Source organism: Volvox carteri (assembly GCF_000143455.1).
Source record: "Volvox carteri f. nagariensis unplaced genomic scaffold VOLCAscaffold_73, whole genome shotgun sequence".
In the NCBI taxonomy this organism is placed as follows: domain Eukaryota; kingdom Viridiplantae; phylum Chlorophyta; class Chlorophyceae; order Chlamydomonadales; family Volvocaceae; genus Volvox; species Volvox carteri.
In genome coordinates this window covers 236,615-249,938 of record NW_003307616.1, presented here as the reverse complement: position 1 = coordinate 249,938, position 13,324 = coordinate 236,615, and the positions used below count along the sequence as shown (strand labels likewise).

The 13,324-nt window shown below is 58.6% G+C and overlaps 1 protein-coding gene across 1 annotated transcript; it reads right to left on the bottom strand.

Moving 5' to 3' along the window:
• On the bottom strand, positions 1–12,420 carry VOLCADRAFT_98512 (uncharacterized protein; the record flags this gene model as incomplete). Its single annotated transcript, XM_002957365.1, has 16 exons — positions 1–831; positions 1,352–1,469; positions 2,070–2,190; positions 3,243–3,488; positions 3,714–3,876; positions 4,737–4,886; positions 5,229–5,335; positions 5,880–6,067; positions 6,615–6,734; positions 7,701–7,911; positions 8,311–8,429; positions 9,412–9,530; positions 9,905–10,043; positions 10,337–10,521; positions 11,369–11,463; positions 12,210–12,420. The coding sequence occupies 16 exons, from the start codon at positions 12,418–12,420 to the stop codon at positions 1–3; spliced, it is 3,123 nt and encodes a 1,040-aa protein (XP_002957411.1).
• Between the last annotated feature and the right edge of the window lie 904 nt (positions 12,421–13,324).

Here is a 13,324-nt window from a genome sequence, read left to right as displayed (position 1 = left end):
TTAGGGAGTGTCAGCAGCGGCAGCGCCGCCGTCGCCAGCGGCCAGAGTACGCGTGTTGTCGCGCCTGCCGGCATGGAAGGGCACCACTCCGTGGGCCCTGGTGCCGTAGACCCGGTGCTGCCGCCGCCGACCTGCCAGTCGGTGCCCCACCAGCTCTGCAGTGCCGTGGAAGCGGCGGGTGCCAGCCACGGTGCGGTGTGCCCGGAACCCCCATCCGGCGCCGCCGCCGTCATCATCGTCGCCGCCGCCGTCATCAAGAGCAAGCGCGCTGCCTAAGCCGCCGATGCCGTGGTCCAGCCCGCCGCCGTCGCCGAGGCTGACAGCGTCAAAGCGACGTGCGCCGCGAATGGCTTGTCGGTGGCTCCATCCGGCTGCCGCCATTGCACTATCGTACTCCTCAGGCATGGCCTCCGTATTCCCTGCCAGGATTGTTGCTCCTCCTCCGTAGGCTGTAGTGCTACTGGCGGCGGCACCAGCTCCGACAAGGATGCTTGCGCTGCCGGGGCTGTCAGCACGCGCCGCAACCGCCGCCTGCGCCTGAGAGTCGCCTGGGGGTCCCGCCGCGGCGGCAGCGGCAGCGGCCGCCGCCGCTAAAATCGCCGCGGCAGCGGCTGCATCTACTGCAGCTTCAGGGGTAGTACCGTCCACAGGCACGCTGTCCCCGGTATTCTGCTCCACCTGCTGATCATGTTGCTGGGGTTCCGTCCCGGGGGGCACGTTGTATCCAGGGATGGCCGGGGCGGCACGGATGAGACCGTCGACACCCACTGCCGCCGCCTTGAGCTCCAGGTTGGGCATGGTGGGCTCCTTGTACGGCTTGTCCTTCAGGTCCTGCCGTACAATACGAGCCCCGAAAATGAAACACCCGGAAAGTGCAGTGAGGAGTTGCAGAAACGACGACAGCATGCATGACAACATGTCAATGACAGGGCTAGCAGCTGCAGCAGCAGCTTGTGCTGCTGCTGACGATGGCGCTCTTACTGCCTCCGTCACCGCTGCTGCTGCTGCTGCTGCTGCTGCTGCTGCTGCTGTAGTCAATGCTGCTGCTCAGCACCTGCTGGTCTGGGGCCCTCTGCCGTATGCCGCCCGTTCCCCACCTGCTTCGCACGGGCCCCCCCTGAGCTTCAGTCCGCAACCCTTTCCACCTCACCGAGCTCATACACCCACGCTGAGTTACCCCACGCCTGGCCACGCGCTGTACGCTGACATCCCCCCTGCCCAACGCACCCGCATCCTCACCTTCGCTCCTCCACCAAACCACCACCACCTGCACCCCAATCCTCACCAACCACCCTCCACCTCCTCCACCTCCACCACCTCCTCCATCATCTCCACGCCCGCAAGAGCCCACCTGAACCATTTCTTCATGGTTGGTTGCCTTGCATATATCCTGCACCATATTCAGCCTGTTGGTCTCCACGGTACCCCGGGAGAGCACCGGCCGTAGAGGATTCATCAAGTACAACACCCTGTGACAGCCGGGGCCCCAGCCAGGTGAGGTGGGCGGGCGGGTGGGTGGGCGGGTGAAACCCGTGTGGGAGAGGGCCCAACGGGGGGAAACATTTGGAGCCGTTTGGACGAGCGACATGTTTGAAGTTGAATGCGGATCCGGAACTTCCGGTGCGGCCCAAAAAACGTTGGACGAATCGACTTGATGCTATACATGCATACAGAGGGCGAGAGGGCGAGAGGGCGAGAGGCTTCCCAAGCATGGGCCAGATTGCTTTCCTTCACAACCCAAAGGTATGAAAAGAGTTACACGCAGTCTCTGGCCGCGCAACGGCTCAAACTACCCCAAGCAATCCAGATCACGCGCCGAAAGCGGGCTCTTGCAAGGCAAAACCCTAAATCTCATTCTCATTCTCAATCTCAAGCGGTTACCCAGCAGTGAAAGAAACCCACCATGCAAACCACGCGAGCAGCAACCCCCATAACAATCTCACCTAAATTTATACACCAAAACATCCCTTTAACATTCGAAAAAACTGTCTGCGATGCCTCGCGCTGCGTCGTGTGTCCCTTGACTCCCGTTCCAACACGGTATATCTCCGATGCTCAAGGCAGCCTACCTGAATACGTGGGTGCGCTTCAGGGACCAGGCCCGAGCCAGGTCATCTCGGGGCAGGGAAAAGATCCTCAAGGTGGGATTGGAGCCGTTGGAGGTGGGGACCCCAGTAGCGCCCAGCTCCGCTGCGCGTGTGTTTGGGCGCGCGAGGGCGAGGAAAGGGGGAGGGGGCCAAAGGAAACCGGGTCCAGGTTGGAAACCCTAATAACGTCCCCCAGGGGCCGTCAGAGGAAGATAAAGATATGATCGGAGGGGAGGGGTTAGCTATGTGTCCGCGCGCGTGTGCGCGCGTGTGCGCGTGTGTGTGTGTGAGTGTGTATGTGCTCTGCAAGAAGCCGTGGGGGAGAGGGGGTGAACGGCGAGGAGCGGCAGGGGCTGCACCCAGGCGGAAAAAGCCCGGGGATGTCTCGAAGGGTGTTAACCGTTACGGTTAACCGTTACGGTTACACTTACAGTGTCCGCAGAAGTTTCGCAGGGGTCCGTCATAGACCGGGACGTCATAGACCGTTGCTGAAAATTAATGTTACACGGTGTCGGGGGGGACTGTCGCCATCCTCCAACCCCCGTTTGAGCGTGAAGCGGCGGAGCGCTGCGTGCCCAGTCTCCTAGACTTCGAAGAGAAATCTAGCTACGCAATGCCAGCGGGGGAACCTCGGTCATGATGGTGCGCATGCTGCGCCCTTAAAACCCGAGTTCACTCCCAGACTAAGCCCTTAAGCCATCATACGCAGGGCATTCCCCAACACATGCATGCAATTCGTCTTCCACCGCGCTGCAGCTACAAAACCTGCAGCACGCTCGCGGTCATGGAGCCTATTAATCTCTAACTCCCAACACCCCAATTTAAAGCGCTTAATGACCTGGTGCAGTCGCTAATCGGCTAATCCACCAATTCTAGACGTAGCTTCGGGCGGCTGCGAGGAATCCCTGAACTACCGACAAACATACATCCAGACATGAGTCAGGATACTCCGGGGGCTCGGTAAGCGCTAACCTGAACCACACAAATCCGTCAATCACCAGCGAGAAATTTGCAACCACGGCAAGCCCATGTCCCGAGGCATCCGTGCAGCAACATGTTGGCCTTACCCAGGGTGTAGAGTACACCACAAGGTACCGTAAGGCGACTCAGCCTCCCCATCTAGCGCCCTGTACCACACATGTGCACAACACATACCTGACACGAGCCCAATTGTGTTTCGCTCGTCCGGATCGATGTACGGCAACATCAACATCTTGCTCCTCCAATGCGCAAACTCCAGTGTCAGCATGCCCCGACCGTCGAACAAACATCCCTCCGTGAGGAGCGGCAACCACATGCACCACAGGTCTGCCGCATGCGTGCCGTATGGGATGAACTCCTGGCAGACATTCGACGGCCGTACGGCGATAAGGGAGATGACGTAGATGAGAGCTTGTAGAGCTCTCGCGGGAGAGAGGGAAGCGGGTTGGAAAGCCAGGAGGGCAAACGGGGGGAGGCTGGATTAGAGCTCCCTCCACCATCCCCCATCACCCCCCCTTTCCCCCCTTTCCCCCCCCTAGGAAAGGTTACCCGGCTTATAACCGCATTAGCAACAGGCACGCACCCATAGCCAAGCTTTAATACATGCCACACAGCCGCCGCATCACCCCCTCAAACCCTGCCTACCCCCCTCCTTGCCCTCTTCTACCCCTCCCGGGAGCCATGATGTCCCCACCTGCCGTATGGTCAGGGGCAACGTGGAGGCACCCTCCGCTCCGGACTCGGCAATCCAAGGGGCGGCGCAAGGGGCGTCGGGCCACACTGGCACCCGGCCTAGCACTATGGCAGTCTGCACAGGTGACCCACGGGTCAGTGCGGTCCAAGCATCGGGAAATGTCGGGAGATACCGAGGACGGAGGGGAAGGAATGACTGCGTGTCTGTCCAGTGAAAAGAGGTAACGGGGGAAACCGCTGTGTGAGGAGGGACTTGGCTCTATATGGGTGTGTGTATGGGGCGGGGAGCTACGCGAGGGTGATCGAGGGCGTGACCTGGCGCCACAGCGCATGAGGCGTGACCGACCCATGGGCCACTTGAGCATCCAGCAATGCACGTGCAAAAGCACACACACACGGTCCTTCCAAGACCAGTAGTCCAGCCAAAAAGGAAACCAGGGAAGTCAAAAAAGAAAAGGAAAGCTTGCTCTCTGGGTCTTACACCCTGGCATGCGTCAAGAGAGCCTCTGTGCATCATTGATGCAAAGCTGCAGTGGCTCAAGGCTGCGATGCCGCCGTACAGACTAAGTACCAGCCCTTGAGTTATCTGCTAACTCACTCGAAATCAGGTGGTGGCATTAAACTGCGCCAACATGTGAACACACCCATTTTAAGCTAAGGCCCTCGAGGCCCTCGAGCCATGAACCCACACCCTGGACCTGCAGGTGCACTGCTATAACCGTAGCCATGACCAGCCGGTCACATGTTCAACGACTTAATAGGACAAATCCTAATTAAGCCCTCAGAAGATTCTGATCCATCCAAAGCACCCCATCATCCCCAAAGCCCACGTGACCCAAGCCTCCCCCCACGACCTACCTCCCCCCTCTTTCCCCTTTCTCCCACACCCCTTTAGGGTCCGGAGTGCTTTCACTGGCCCGTGACCTTTCCCCCTTTCCCCCTTTTCCCCGCCAACCTCCCTCCCTCCCGCCTCACCGCCAGCAGCCCCCTCAGCAACTGGGCATACTCTTCCCAGCTGCGGATGTATGCCAGGGAGCGCAACAAGGAGGGGTGCAGCGCCAGCAGGTGCAGGGGCGCCAGACCCCCGGGCTGGGTCTCCGGACCAGGCTGGATGTTGTCAGTGCCCTGGACAACGTGGATGGAGAACGACGTGTAATTGCTGCTGTCTTAGGTGTTTTATAGCAACTAAGCTCCTCTGCCATTTGGCGCAGTAATATGGTGTAATATGGCATCAGGTGTATGACGGGGGAATTACGTGTGCTACATCAGTGAGGGGGTGCGCGAGTCCATGATCGTGTTGACTGACCTGAATGTATACTGACCGGAAGGGATTCGGATTCCTCCGGATTGTGTGCCTGGGCTTGTGTGAGATGATCTGCCCCCTCCTCCTCCGCACGGCGTGTTGGAGTTTCGGAATACCATCCAACCGTGTAATACACCAAGTCAGTAATATACACCGTGCCGTACCTGGTGCAAAAAGTACAGTCGGGGCCCTAGCACCTGCTGTGCCAGCTTCCAGTCGTACTGCCCGACCGCCATTCGGGCGGCTGACTTGCCCACTGAAATGCTGGTGCCTGGGGTATTTCATGATATGGGTGAAGTACGGATGAGTTACGGCAGGTGCTATGATACGCAACCGTACACCAATGGTACAGGGAGCAATGTAAGCACAGGATGGTACACTACAACACCTACTACCCTACCTACCTACCCTACCTACCTACCCTACCTACCTACCCTACCTACCCTACCTACCTACCCTACCTACCCTACCTACCTACCCTACCTACCTACCCTACCTACCTACCCTACCTACCTACCTACCTACCTACCCTACCTACCTACCCCACCTACCCTACCTACCTACCTACATTCTCCAAAGATACACATACACACACGTATGCACAAAATGTGGTCCACATACACACACGCCGAACACAGCGCAGTCAGACCACCGCAGAAGTGACAGAAGATCTCTAACTTGCCCTGCCCTGCCCTTCTGCTGTGCCCTGCCCCGCCGCTCCATATCCAATGTTTTCAAACCAAACAGCCCCCCTCTCCCACATCCCAACTCACCCTCCTCCACCCCGCCTCAGGCCCCAACAACCCCCTCCTCACCTGGCACATAGTGAAGGTGCCCCACCACTTGCTGCGGCCCAGTGGGTGTGAGCGCCGGGTGCCAGTAACCCTTGCGGCCCCGTGCGAACCAGTTGAGCATCAGGAACGGGGGGGCCAGCAGGAAGCGCTCGGAGGGTACGGAGGCGGCTGCGGAGGAGGGATCCTCGGGGTCGGGCCACAAGGGGCAGCTGAGGGGCAGGAGGGGAGGGGGTGGGAGTAGATAGCAGGGATGAGGGGAAGAAGGGGAGGCAGGGCCGGGAGGGGGGAAAGGGGGAATTCGGGTGCTATGCTCGCAGGTGGGGGTCTGGGGCCGGGGGAGGGGGGTCTGGGGCCGGGGGCACGATGTGCCGTCGGGTCACACCATCCTTACCTTTTCAGATGCGCTCAATTGCACGTATGTGCCCCCCAGGTGGCGATGTTTCCCACCAACATAGCCGCCTGAAGAAGTCGCCTACAATCAGGAGCTTCATTTCCTTCCCCCCTTCCCTCCCCCCTTCCCTCCCTCCTTCCCTCTCTCCCTTCCCTCCCTCCTTCCCTCTCTCCCTGCCCTCCCTCCTTCTCTCTCTCCCTGCCCTCCCTCCTTCCCTCTCTCCCTGCCCTCCCTCCTTCCCTCTCTCCCTGCCCTCCCTCCTTCCCTCTCTCCCTGCCCTCCCTCCTTCCCTCTCTCCCTGCCCTCCCTCCTTCCCTCTCCCCTGGCCCCCTGCCCCCTGGCCCCCGGGGTGCGCTCTCCCTCACCCGCAGTCCTCTCGGAGCTGCTGCAGCCACTGCCCCGATAGAACACCCTTAGAAGGGTAGAGGTACGGACCGTACTTCTCGTCCCACGGCGCGTAGGCTGGCATCCGCATTTCGAAGTACCTTTACATGGGGGGGAGGTAAGAAGACACGGAGGGAAGTCAAAGGGAAGGGGAGAGAGGGCGGGAAAGCGGGAAAGGGGAAAGGGACGGACATCAGGCTGAATAACCGGGACGTGCAGTACAGAGATGTCTTTGGTACGGCACGAACCCATACCGCACCATGCAGCAAAAACCAAATAGTAGCACAAGCAGCAGCATAGCCGTAGCAGAAGTAGCCGTAGCAGTAAAAGTCGTTGCGAGAACAACCGAAAGGACGTGATGATCACAAACGTCCACTTTACCGTCAACCCCAAGGCGGCGGTAGCGGCACCACCGGGTGCATAACACCACCACGAGCACCCCCAAACGAGGAAGGGTCGAGAACGTGTTCGCCTCCATACCTGCAATCCCCTTCCCTCGCCTACCCTCTCCATCACCTGGCCCCTGCCTGGATCTAAACTGTTTAGATGTATCATCCACAGACATACATACATACATCCTCACATACGCAGGCGGCTGGCAGAGGTTAAGGCCTGACTTCTGCTCCCGGATCAAATCCGCCTGCCGACTTCTCGGGTGTCTGAGAAGTGTTGAAATGGGAGGTGGCCCCCCATCTTATGGAGGGTGTAGGACGTGATAATATCAACTTGCGAGCTGACCAGGAACCAAGTTGAGGCGCCGTTGATCCGCTAGATTTGGTTGGATGCTGGTGGTGAGTTGCTGAACCCAACGAATACATTCTGAAGTCGGATGGGGTGAACGGATTAGGGTGCCCCTCTAGCAGGGGAGAGCAGGGAACTGCCTCGGGAAAGGGGGCCGCTGGTGAAGCTTAACCACCCTGTAACGACATACATACCCGGTTACGGCCTCCACTCCAACAGAGACGCGTGTGAGTTTTGGAGCCGCCTTAGACGCCAGCCCCACCCGTCAGATGGGTTGTACGGGATGAGGAAGGGAGGGCGTCATAACCAGCACAAAGGTGGCCTACCTGAGTGTTACGGTCTGCTCCCCCGCGGCTCCCTGGAGCGCTGTCGGCAACTCAACATGATCGTCCTGTCGTACGGCACCACCGCCGCTGGCGGCGTCCTTCCCTAAGAGGTCAGTTACTGCATCCCGAAGGGCCACATGCTGGTCCGGATGTTCATTTCGCCACGCCTCTGTACGGCAGTCACGTACGGCAAACCCGAAGAAAATGCGACCTGTGCAGGGCATATCCGCCCATGAAAACGGAACACGGCACATACGACACCGTTACGTGTGTGTGTGTGTGTGCGTCAATCCTAACATAAAAACATGCTGAAAGCCTTGTAAGGCAAAACGTGCGAGTAAGACCGCAGTTGTGACCAGCGCCTGCTTTCCCCTCATCAATCCGCCCGGGCCACGTCTCCTAAGCCCCCCTCCCCCTCCCCATGGCACCTCCTCCCAACCTTGCAGCTTCTCACAGACAACACACTGACAAGGTAATCCGCTCCACCTCAGGGGGCCCATCTACCCATACACTGATCATGCCTGATTTCCCTTGGGGGGCTCCCATGCACTTCTACCATGCACCCGAAAACCTCCTAATCCCCATGATAACCTAAAACCTTAAAACCCACCCAGTCGCACGCTGCTGAGCGCGTCCTTGAGTCCATCCTGGTCCATGTAGTTGCACCATGTGGCGATGTGGTGTGTGTGACGGCTGAGGCGAAAGCCGTCCTCCAGCCAGCGGAGCAGCCTGGCCAGGGTTAGAGGGTTGGGAAGTGGGGCAGCCAGGGTTTTGGAAGGACAAATAAATATAGGTTGACAGCTTCGTTGAATTTGAGGGAAAAAAGCCGCCGCAGCAGCCCCTTTTTCGCCGCCGCCACAGCAGGCAGGCAGGCTTGTTTGTTGACCAGGACGGCGCTCCGGGCAGCACGTCGAGGAACGCCCCCAGCAACGGATGGCGCGAGGAGGCCGACACCCAGGCCTAAGAGGTGCACCCCAGCGGGTAGGTAAAGACATCCTAAGCACCCACACACACCCGTCGTGTGGAACAAACTGCTGTCCTGCCAGGGTGTGAGTTCGCACCACTCTGCGTGTGTGTGTATGTGTGTGTGTACTGTAAGTGGGGAGTCCTAGTACGGAGTAGTAGCCGCTCTTTAAATGGAGGGGTGCGGACCTCCTGTGGCGATGTGTGAGCGCGACGGAGCGGGCAGCGCCGCAGATGCCCTTAGTAGCCAACTTATTAGTGCTTATTACTACAGCGCAACCCGCACTCGATTCGGCAACGCCCGGAAGGACCGCGCACACGGCGGCTGGTGCCTTTCCCGGAAGTTCCAAGAGCGACGGTACAAAAGGCAAAACACACGTCCCAGCCGGGGCTCTCCACCGCGGTGGACCTAAGGATGGAGGATAGGCTGCCCTCAGCCAACTGCTTCCCGCGGAGGGCGGAACAGTTCCTTGTCCACATCCGTAAAAGATACCTTATGATGGACTGGGTCCTTGAATTTCCCCTGTTAACAAGGCCCTTCCCCGCATAAACCCTTCCCCGCATAAGGCCCTCCCCGCATAAGGCCCTTCCCCGCATAAGGCCCTTCCCCGCATAAGGCCCTCCCCCGCATAAGCCCCTTCCCCGCATAAGGCCCTCCCCCGCATAAGCCCCTTCCCCGCATAAAGCCCTTCCCCGCATAAAGCCCTCCCCGCATAAGGCCCTTCCCCGCATAAGGCCCTCCCCGTACCTGTGCGTCACCTCAGACAGCAGCCAGGCTGCCGGGCCGTCAGGTGCCGCGCTCTGTACGTACAGCACCCCACCATTGGGGTCACTCTCCGTGAGGTAGTCCAGCTGGTCGTACAGCACCTGCGTCATGGGTAAGGGCAATCATAGCAGCAAAATCAGGGACAGCAAACCCCGTAGATCGGATTTGAAAGTGGGGGTAACTGGGGGAGTGGATGGGACGGGTGAGTGAAAAAGAGCTGCTTGACTGCTTTCTGAATTGTACAGTTTAATGTGTCCCTCCACCTGCCCTCTGCCTGGAGTGCATGAAAGCACGTTATGGCATTATTTTTTGAGCACAGAAGCGAGCGGCAATGCCGTACACATGTACGGCGGTTGATGGTGCTGACTAACTCTAGCTGAAGGACGTGAAGCTGCAGGGCTGCAGCGCCGACAGTGACAGCAGCGGGCGCGGCATCAGCGTAAGCCAGGGAGGATTTCGCGGCAGGAAGTCGCACCTCTGGCTGGTTGATGATGGTGAAGTTGGCGAAGGGCGGTGACTTGAAGTACAAGTACGGATCATCGAAGAAAATGACGTCAGTGTCCACCAGGAACACATTGTACCGCATCCGTACAGCCCGCGCCGCGAGGCGGTACCTGCCGTAGCAAAACAACATGTCAGCAGTAGCAGACGGCGATAGTACGGCACCATGATACGCCAAAAGCATCATTGTCCCTACTATCAATCCAAAGCGCTGCTTAAGCGTCCCGATCGCAACCACAAGCAACTATGCAACTATGAACAACCCTCAACCCTCAACCCTTCCCCCTCAACTTTTCTCGGAACGCCTGCTGCCTCTCTCGGCGACTCCCAGCTGGCCTGCCGCTCCCTAATCCCCCTCCTCTTCCCTCCGCCTTCCCCCGACCCGCCCCCTTCACCCCCACCCCACCTGTTGTGCCACAGCGGGGCCGCCACGGGCACCAGGTCCCTCTCCGCCCCCACCACAGGCAAATCCCACTCCATCCACACACAGCCAGTGGAGGGCAGGGCGGACGCCACACGAACACACTCGGGACCCGAGTCGCCCAACATCAATACGTTGTCCAGTCCCAGACGTCGAAGGTTCGTGACCGCCTGGGGGACGTCCAAGAGAGTGCGGGCGCGGGCGCGGGTGAGGTGAGGGGCGGGTGAGGTGAGGGCGCGGGTGAGGTGAGGGCGCGGGTGAGGGCAAGGGACTCAGGGATTCAGAATGGCGGGCTGAAATGCTCCCGCGTCCCCGAAACACATCGTACACATACGGCACATGTGCCATTGGACGGCTACCTACCCGCCTGTGCCTTCCTCCTCCACGACCAAAGACGTAAGGTCGGTCGGACAAGCAAGCACGCACCTAACCCTCCCCAAAGGGGAAGCCCCCTTCCACACCCCTCACGGCCTGTGAAAACCCGAGATGAAGATTAGTGTGGGTGTGTAAACATGTGAGGGGCGGTATTTTCACTGCCTCTAACCTCATTTCGCCGGTCCTGGGCCCCCTCGCCCCACTACCACATGTAGTGCATATGCCCGCCCTTCGCGGCATTGCGTGCGTCCTGGAACTGGAGCTAAAAGTCATCTCTCATATACAATCAATCAATCAATCAATCAATCAATCAATCAATCAATCAATCAATCAATCAATCAATCAATACTCTACATGTAGAAGTTCCAGCACTCATACGGACACACGGGCAGATACACGGGCAGGCCATGCTAGTCTGGTACCAACCGCTCGCCGTTTCTTTCTCGCGGCTCAGTTCCTCCCAATACACACACGGAGGGCACAATCCAACACACCCAACCACGCTTGCGACCCGCCTGTGCCTGGTACTCCTCCTGGCCTCTAACGGCCAACCGTTCTACCCGTCAATCCCCTCCCTGCCCCTTTCCCGTTCGCCCCGCCCGCCCGGGGCCCTTCCCCCCCAAATCAGCCAAGTAGCGCCACCTGAATGGCGCCCAGCACGTGCTTGGCGTCCGTGGCCATGAGGATCACTTCGCGCCTGTATGACCGAGCCACCAGGGCTCTACGTAGCCCCACCGCTGGGGGTGAAGATGGGGACGGCAGCATGGGGATGGGGAGGCGGGCGGCCTGGTTTAGTTGTCCTCAGTGAACGGACAGGGGCACCGCCGTGCTCGCGAGCGGAGATGCGGCAGGACAGAGAGGGGCAAGGCACGGGGATGGGGGCCTAACGGCAATAACGGCCTAACGGCAATAACGGCTGTCTGTGATGGAGGGCTGTGAAGGAACTGAATCGACAACAGACTTGGACGGTGAGGGAGGCGACGGCATGGAGTAAGAGCGGGCCCCTCCCGATATCCATACATACATTGCATACGTAAATAAGTACATAATACATACATAATACATAGTACATAGTACATAATACATACATAGTACATAGTACATAATACATACATACATACATACATACATACATACATACATACATACATACATACATACATACATACATACATACATATATGAGGATGGCGCTGAACGGTTAGCCAAGGAAAGAAACGGGGAGGTGGTGGTGGGCGGGTAAGTGTGTTTGTGTGGTTGGTCTGAGCAACCTGGCATCAAAATGCTTGCCAAGAGAGGGTCCCCAGTGCAGGCAAAGACCTCTCTCTCGACCTGTCCTCGTTTCCCCGTCCCCGGGTCAACCCCTCCCGTTTGTCTACGGGTCTGTTTGTCTGTTTCTTAAGTCATCGCACACAGCGCTGGGCTGGGCCGTGTTGGGCTATCCTATCCTATCCTGCTACACACACAGCGCTTCAGGTCTCACCAGTGTCCACCTCTCCGAGGTACGGCTTGGTCCTGCCCAGACTGCAGTATCCACTGCGCTCACACGCCAGGCCGGCCTGCTCTGCGCCCGGCAGTAGCACCAGCACCGACAGCAGTAGCAATAGTCGCAGCCGCCAGACCGCCAGGTGTGGGAGCTGCAGCAGCTGTTCCGCAGCCAGCGATTCGGCCACCATTGCTCTCCCGCCGATCATACTGCTTCTGCTTCTGCTGCTGAGAGCACCAACCTTGCTGGCAATCGCCAATGAAAGACTTGCCGGGGCGGCCGAAGTGGCGCTGGGTGGCTGGCGGGCGGCGCAGGTGCGGGAAAGGGCTACTGCGGCCACATGGCTGGTAATAATTATGCAAGCATGCCTGTCGGTAGAACAGTGGACCAATCAACGCGAGAAGTCCAGGTATAGAGCCGCGTGCCGTGAACCTTCGTGGCCAAGGCTGTAGTCGGCTTCCGATGCGATGGAGGAGATGTGTATGTTGTGGCGGTGGTCGTGGTGGTAAAGTGTGGTGTTGCTAAAATCTACTGCCGGGACCTGCGCGCATGCCCTAAGCAGGGTAAGGAAGCGCGCGACCTGGAAAGTCCTGTTGTCGTCCTGCGCTGGCTGTGCGCTGTACACTGAAATATGTTCTTCTCCAAGTTAAAAAGGATCTTTCTGGCTTGAATGGATCCTGTAAGTAAGTTGAGCTTATGGGCGAACGAGGCGCTGCAAGGCATACAGAGCCCGCGACTTAACTAGCCTAGTAGGAACTTCCAGATCCTGGCCAACCGCGAGGCCTCAGCTAGGCACAATTGTTAATGCAGGATTTGGGTTAAGTGAGTCAGGACGTGTGCGGAAGCTGTCGTGAACGCAGAAGGTCACGTCGCAGTTCGAACGGCAACTGCTGACATTGTTCGCTGCGAGCTTCGATGGTGGCGCACCATGGGGCTACACTAATGAATTAGCATGGGCCGATATGTAGACAGCATATAGTGAAACTTCCTTTCTGGAAGAATTTCAGCGCATTGCGTTATGTAGCCTTGTGCTAGGCCTACAATAACCCTTTTCTTACGCCGTGTTAAGGCCGGTAAATTTACTGTCATGTGAAAGGACCCTTCCAAAGGCT